The 7,953-nt window shown below is 42.2% G+C and overlaps 1 protein-coding gene across 3 annotated transcripts in view; it reads left to right on the top strand.

The window, feature by feature from the left end:
* The first annotated feature begins 4,138 nt into the window (after positions 1-4,138).
* Positions 4,139-7,953, top strand: part of LOC129828539 (nucleolar protein dao-5-like) — a 37,370-nt gene continuing 33,555 nt past the window's right edge. For all 3 annotated transcript variants that reach the window (XM_055889558.1, XM_055889557.1, XM_055889559.1), the window contains exons 1-3: positions 4,139-4,278; positions 5,967-6,025; positions 6,272-6,426. In XM_055889558.1, the coding sequence (XP_055745533.1) occupies positions 4,180-4,278; positions 5,967-6,025; positions 6,272-6,426 (313 nt within the window). In that variant the 5' untranslated portion in view covers positions 4,139-4,179. The remainder of the gene's footprint in view (positions 4,279-5,966; positions 6,026-6,271; positions 6,427-7,953) is intronic.

The following is a 7,953-nucleotide window of genomic DNA, read 5'->3' as shown; positions in this document are numbered from 1 at the left end:
ACGTGTTTCTCACTAGTGTAGCCTAAGTTGTGCTCTCTGCAAACAACGTGTCTCTGACACTCTGACAATGAAAACGGTAAAAGACTGTAATAATAATATATTTAATGCATTAACAGAAATTACCGTAACCAAACAAACATTGTAGATTATAAATTATGGTAATTCATGGTAAATGTACTACTGGTGATCAATGTTGCCTCTAAAAAATTTTTGGGGCACTCAGCAAATTTCAGGTCTACTGAACGCAAACTTGAATGTTGTGAAAATTCTGTGCAACTTCTTGGGCGTGTTTACTGTGAACACTGAGGCTGTACCCGCTTTAAGTTACAGTTTTAATATTGGCCAAGTAGGCTAGTGTGGTTATTATGATCATAATGTAGGCCTATAAGAGTGGCCTAACGTCATAAACAATGGAGAAAATGCATCCCATAATATTTTAACATGGAAATAGCTCTTCTATCATTCAGCCTACAGTAGCAGCCAATGGGTGGTGTTCAATGTAGGCCTACATTCCATGAGACATTTGAAAAAAAAATACATGCAGGGATTGACATTACCCTGTTTTTCCTCTGTTGTGTTGTTTGACGCAAGAAACCACTTTACAAAATAAATGTCATGATTATTCCCATACTATTATTACAGAGAATTAGATAAATTATGCTACCCTCTACCTATTGGCTACTTAGCTTATTTTAAGCGTGTCTCAAAGTACAACACTGCCCTTTACAGAAGAAATGTATTTGTACTTGCTGCTACATGCAGCTTTTGCTTTGACATCCAAACAAGCACATCTACTCAAGACCACTCATGCTGTAAACACAGTCCAGTTCGAAATGAATGGCACAGATCCATATATGGCAATGGTTTATTTGCATACAGGCCTACTGCAGCTCTGATTGGTTAGGGCTCACCGGTCTGTGTAGAGTATGGGCCTGAGTCTTGCCTGTCAATGCAATAGAATCCTACTCCAATGCTCTCTGACTACGATAAAATATCTTGCATAGTTTGTTTTGTTTCGGTATGTTGCATTGAAAGTGTCTAGTATTGCGTTTATTCAATCACAATTCGCACAGTAGAGGGGAAACGTTGATAGTGTTAATTAAAGGGGAAAACTAGACAGTTGAGCGAAGTTCAATCTTGTGCTTCTCTGCGCCGGCTGATGTTTCTTCTTCTTCTTGGGAACTGGACGCCAGCGCAGCTTAGAGGGAACGTTTCTGGTGATACTGGTGTGCCATCCAATGCATTAGTCAACTGAGACATCAATCAAGATGTGCCATAACATTATATATTTTTTGCAACTGCTTGACTAAAAAAAATGTTTGGTCGACCAACAGCCTATCGACCAAACATTCCACCATTAGACCAAATGGGGTCAGCCCTAATATTGACACAAAATAAAACTAAATTAATTTAACCTTTCTTTTAAATAAACTCATGTAGGACAATAATATGACTCGTTTTGAGTACTAAATGATAAGCGTCTTCAAACTAAACATTGATGATGACTTTCTCAGATGGGATTTCCCATGTTTTCATTTTGGTGTCCTATTTATCACGCGACAGCTTTTTCAGTGCGCATGTATTTTGGTATTTTTTGGTATTTTATTAGGATCCCCATTAGCTGTTACGAAAGCAGCAGCTACTCTTCCTGGGGGCCCAAACAAAACATGAAACATGACATAATATAGAACATTAATAGACAAGAACAGTTCAAGGACAGAACTACATCAATTAAAACATTTATAAAAAAGGCAAACGTAGCCTACATTTCAATACATAGAAACAAACTATCCAGGTCAAATAGGGGAGAGGCTTTGTGCCGCGAGGTGTTGCTTTATCTGTTTATTGAAACCAGGTTTGCTGTTTATTTGAGCAAAATGAGATGGAAGGAAGTTCCATGCAATAAGGACTCTATATAATACTGTACGCTTTCTTGAATTTGTTCTGGTTTTGGGGACTGTGAAAAGACCCCTGGTGGCATGTCTGGTGGGGTAAGTGTGTGTGTCAGAGCTGTGTGTAAGTTGACTATGAAAAGACCCCTGGTGGCATGTCTGGTGCGGTAAGTGTGTGTGTCAGAGCTGTGTGTAAGTTGACTACGCAAACAATTTGGGATTTTCAACACATTAAATGTTTCTAATAAAAACAAGAAGTGATGCAGTCAGTCTCTCCTCAACTCTTAGCCAAGAGAGACTGGCCTACATAGTATTTATATCAGCCCTCTGATTACCATGAAGAACATGTGATGTGACTTGTTTTGATTCATTGTATTTCTGAAGAACAGAGGAAGATTGCAGTGAGCCTCAAAAAGAATCCGGACAGCAGAAGTTTTCTGTTTTTTGAACTTTGGAGTAGAGCACCAGTCAAAGGAGTCATCTCAGGGGTGACGACAGATGTTCAGGTTGAATCCCTGGTGTGATTAGTGCCCGGTGTCTGACCCGCTGGGGGAATGGAGATATGAAGATAAAGAGCAAATACCTACACATTGGTTATGTAAGATACGCTGTAAGAGCTTCCGTCCCCAAAACCACTGCAGTGTAAGAATTGTAAAAGGATTTGGACATGTTTCTAATGTCTGCAGATGGACAGAGTTTATTGAAGAACGGTGAGTAGAAGGGCAACGGTGTTGTAATTGTGGTGTGGATCATGATCGGGAGTTCCTGCAGTGCCCTGTAAGGGTGAAGGAGACTGAGGTGGGGGATCATGATCGGGAGTTCCTGCAGTGCCCTGTAAGGGTGAAGGAGACTGAGGTGGGGGATCATGATCGGGAGTTCCTGCAGTGCCCTGTAAGGGTGAAGGAGACTGAGGTGGGGGATCATGATCGGGAGTTCCTGCAGTGCCCTGTAAGGGTGAAGGAGACTGAGGTGGGGGATCATGATCGGGAGTTCCTGCAGTGCCCTGTAAGGGTGAAGGAGACTGAGGTGGGGGATCATGATCGGGAGTTCCTGCAGTGCCCTGTAAGGGTGAAGGAGACTGAGGTGGGGGATCATGATCGGGAGTTCCTGCAGTGCCCTGTAAGGGTGAAGGAGACTGAGGTGGGGGATCATGATCGGGAGTTCCTGCAGTGCCCTGTAAGGGTGAAGGAGACTGAGGTGGCAAAAGTTAGAGCAGTCAATCAAATCTCCTATGCGGAGGCGATTAAAATATGATGCTAGTGAAGATGGTAGGTAGTGGACACACCACAGCCTGTAGTAAATGTTTGCTGCCAGTGTAACGGATGTGAAATGGCTAGCTAGTTAGCAGGTACGCGCTAGTAGCATTTCAATCAGTTACGTCACTTGCTCTGAGACTTAAGTAGTGTTGCCCCTTGCACTGTTGCCCCTTGCACCGCGGCCTTTGTGGAGCGATGGATAACGACCGTGCTTCGTGGGCGACCGTTGTTGATGTGTGCAGAAGTTCCCTGGTTCGCGCCCGTGTCGGGGCGAGGGGACGACGTAAAGTTATACTGTTACATTGATGCTGTTGACCCGGATCACTGGTTGCTGCGGAAAAGGAGGAGGTTGAAAGGGGGGTGAGTGTAACGGATGTGAAATGGCTAGGTAGTTAGCAGGTACGCGCTAGTAGCATTTCAATCAGTTACGTCACTTGCTCTGAGACTTAAGTAGTGTTGCCCCTTGCACTGCAAGGGCCGCGGCCTTTGGGGAGCGATGGGTAACGACCGTGCTTCGTGGGCGACCGTTGTTGATGTGTGCAGAGGGTCCCAGGTTCGCGCCCTGTCGGGGCGAGGGGACGACGTAAAGTTATACTGTTACACCAGTGTTTTAAAGGTGGATTTTGTTAGCTTTCATTTCCACAGTTATAAGCTGTACGACACAAGTCTCAAGGAAATCGAAGAAACTGGACATTATTGTGGCTGCGGCAGAAAAGTTTTTGGGACTTAAGGATTTTACATCTGATGACTTGCAAGGGGTACTGGTGCCGGAAGACCCGCCTTCCCAGGTTCCCCTTGAGCTTGTTTACAGATCAGATCTGTTTTTATTTCATTTTTTACAGAAAAGTTGTTTGATTTAGTTTATTTTATTTATTTTGGTAGATGTTTTTTGGTATTTCGTTCCATTTTTGGGAATCCTGTTTCCATCCCGAACAGTAGGTGGCAGTACGCACATTAAATTGTGCGCTCGCCAAAATACAATAGAAGAAGACGACTTCTGCGTTTCTCTTCCAGACACAAGCGTGGTAAAAATGGCCGCGCCGAGTGATCTTTACAAGCATGTATATTCATTTCTACTAGAGAACAAGTTTACCAAGGCTGCTCAACAGTTCATCAAAGACGCGAAAGTGGTAGGTGCCATATTCTGTATACGTCTCTATTTAACAGTTGTTTGGTTTACCTCTTAAGCTAGCTAGGTGAGCTAACGAGCTACGCAGGAGGTGCACGCCGTAGTGCTAACACGTGTGATTCCAACCCACGAAGTTTGAATTAGAATGCACTTTTTTTTAATGTTAGACAAGTGACGGGTGCATTTAAAAAATATATTTGCTTTTTATCAAATGCCATCACCGAATTATTGAACCAACTACATAGGGTTAGCTAACGAACGTTGAAATATTGAAATAAAATGTCTCTGGCTAGCCCGCAGGCTAAGAAATGTATTGCTTCGTTCCCAGACGGGTCGTTGCGGAAGCTGCTATAGCCCGGCATCCTTGATCAACCAAATCTAAACTAGCCGTCTGTAAACAATGGCTCGTTGCAGGACGAAGCAAAGAAATGGCGTGTGTAGTGATGTACAGGTTAACTCATAACCTGCTGATGTCGTTTGGACATTTTGCGCAGAAAATCTTTTCGGTTTTTAGTTATTGCATTTTCTCCCCAGACCCTGAATATCTTTGCTCGTTGAAAGAAGCAGAGATGACAGAGAACTTTACCGATGTCAACTAGATTGAAGCATTCATTTGTTACCTTATTGTGAGAGAAAAAAGAGGTTGATTTAGTCTTCTAGGGCAACATATGACAGAAGAGAAGCTGCGTGTATCTAGTTATAGACAAGTTGACTAACCAATAGCCTACCAAAATGTCTGAAATTATAAGCGGAAAAATATCTAAATTAACTCCCTCAAAAATCTTGCACCCCGTTAAAAAAAATCGTTCCCGTCTCTGACTGTAGCCTACAGCGAATTTTCTATATCAAATCACATTTTATTGGTCACATAAATATGGTTAGCAGATGTTAATGCGAGTGTAGTGAAATGTTTGCGCTACTAGTTCCGACAGTGCAGTAATATCTAACAAGTCATCTTAACAATTCTCCAACAACTACCTAATACACACAACACCTAAAGGGGTGGATGAGAATATGTACATATATGGATGGCCGAGCTGCATAGGCAAGGTTCAATAGATGGTATAAAATACAGTATATACATATGATATGAGTAATGTAAGATATGTAAACACTATTATTTAATTTTTTATTTAACTAGGCAAGTCAGTTAAGAACAAATTATTATTTTCAGTGAAGTCCTAGGAACAGTGGATTAACTGCCTTGTTCAGGGGCAGAACGACAGATTTGTACCTTGTCAGCTCAGGGATTTGAACTAGCAACCTTTAGGTTACTAGTCCAACACTCTAACCACAAGGCTACCCTGCCGCCCCTAAAGTGGCATTGTTAGCGTCTAATAGGATCGAATGTGGGCTTGAGATTTTCACCATCACATATAGTCAGGTGGTTGGGTTACTGTGGGTGAATAACCGTCCCGCGCCCCGCTAGTTTGTTGCTATCTAGATTAACGCGTTAGCCCTGGCATTGCTTGTTTTATGGATTTGGATTTCAGTTAGAACATTGATTACGTAATGTAGAACCCGACTAGTTGCATTATGTCGTTCTGTATGTCTTCCATGCATGAGAAACTTGTTTGTAGCTAAAACATTGTTCAGCATTTCTTCCCGTATCATGTAACATGATGGCTAGAAACCTGCAAAGAGAATCAACTGCCTGGTTTTTGTTAATGATTCTTCCTTTTACAACAGCCACCCCAGAATGACAAACAAGATGCCGCTCTGCTTGACATATTCAACTTCTGGGTGAAGTAAGTAGTTAGTACATCTGATTTCATCCCTTCAATGTATTGTCCCCCACTTGGCTGGTGGGAATGACAACCTGTATATTACAATCCTCCATTTTCCCAGAGTTCCTAGGGAGCTAAATCATGAACCTCACATATCGTTGTTTTTGTGTACTTTAGTGTAAATGGATCAGAATGTTACTTTGCAATCCTTTGTGGCTAGTTTTGAATGCCACTCACTGCTCTGTTTGTTCCCGTTGCCATTTCCAGGTCTCCTGAAGCTAAGAAACGGAAGGCGCTGCCCAACGGTCCTGGAACAAGTGACAGGCCGTCTGCTAAGAAGGCAAAGATCGCGGAGAGCTCCAGTGAGGAGTCGAGCAGTGATGAGGAGGAAGCTGCAGCACCTGCCAAGGCCACACCCACAGGTACGCTCTCATCCTTTTAGTATATCCCATTTAGCAGACGCTTTTATCCAAAGCAGCTTAGGGTAGTACGTGTATAAAGTACATACGGTCTTTGGTATTATTGTGTGTAGCTACATTTGCTAGTTAGTTTGACGTGATAATCGTAACACTATTGCACACAGTCCATGCAACTTATGTGACTTGTTAATAAGCACATTCGTACTTATTTAGTCTTGCTATAACAAAGGGTTGAATACTTATTGATTCAAGACATTTCATCTTTTCATTTTTTTTAAATTAATTTGTAAACATTTCTAGAAACATAATTCCATTTTGACATTATGGGGTGTTGTGGGTAGGCCAGTGACACAAAATCTAAATTGAATCCATTTTAAATTCCGACTGTAAACAAGAAAATGTTTTTGAAAAAGTCAAGTGGTGTGAATACACAGGTGTTTCTATCTAAATCATGTCCAAACACTTGAATTAGCCCCAGGTGGACTCCAAGCTGTAGTTGGATCTCAAGGATGATCAAACGAAATTGAATACACCTGAGCTCAATGTGGAGTGTTATAGCAAAAGGGGGTGTGGATATGGAAATTAGATATTTCTGTATATATATATATTTTCACTTTGTCATTCAGGGTTATTGTGTGTAAATGGGTGAGCAGGAAATCAATTTACTACATTTTGAGTTCAGGCTGTAACACAATGTGGAATAAGTGAATATTTTCTGAAGGCATATTTTCAAATAACGTCCCCTTAAAAAAAAAAAAATGTTTTTATTGGCCCACAAATTGATTGTCACTTAGTACATCACTGTCTAGCACGGGGGGGGGGGGGGGGGGGTGTAAACCTTTTGGCATGACGTCCACATCGGGATTTCAAAAATCAAGAGGGTCACACAGATCTCAGGGACCGATTTATGTCGTCGTCGCCCCCCCCCCCCCCCCCCCCCCCCCCAAAATCTGTATTTTGAAATCCCGATGTAGCCCTCGAGCCAAATGTTTACCCTCCCCTGCGCTAGATGGTGATGTACAAAGAGTTCAGCCGATTGGCAGGAGCGGCGAAAACAGCCTCTGTTTTAAAGACTCCCATTCTGACGTGCTCTGAAACCAGACGTCTCGATTACTGGGGAAACTGCTGCAGAGAGAAAATAGTTGAGCCAGCCTATTTTGGTTTTGAGTTGGCCTTATATTGTCAATCAGGCTTCCTATCAATATGTTTTTGAATTCCTGCATTTCTTACGTCACCCTCTATTCATGCATCAGTAATATTGATTCCTAAACCAATAGCCTAAATCCTGTCTTTAATTTTAAGGGATACTTCAGGATTTTGGCAATGAGGCCCTTTATCTACTTTCCCAGAGTCAGATGAACTTGTGGATACCATTTTTATGTCTCGGTGGCCAGTATAAAGGAATTTAGTGGTACTAGCGTTACCCATAGACTTCCAGTCATTGCGCTATCTGCTATGGCTTATCTGCTATGGCTTATCTGCTATGGCTTATCTGCTATGGCTTATCTGCTATGGGCTATCTGCTATGGG

Source organism: Salvelinus fontinalis, chromosome 30 (assembly GCF_029448725.1).
Source record: "Salvelinus fontinalis isolate EN_2023a chromosome 30, ASM2944872v1, whole genome shotgun sequence".
Classification (NCBI taxonomy): Eukaryota; Metazoa; Chordata; class Actinopteri; order Salmoniformes; family Salmonidae; genus Salvelinus; species Salvelinus fontinalis.
This window is presented reverse-complemented; position numbering and strand designations above follow the sequence as displayed.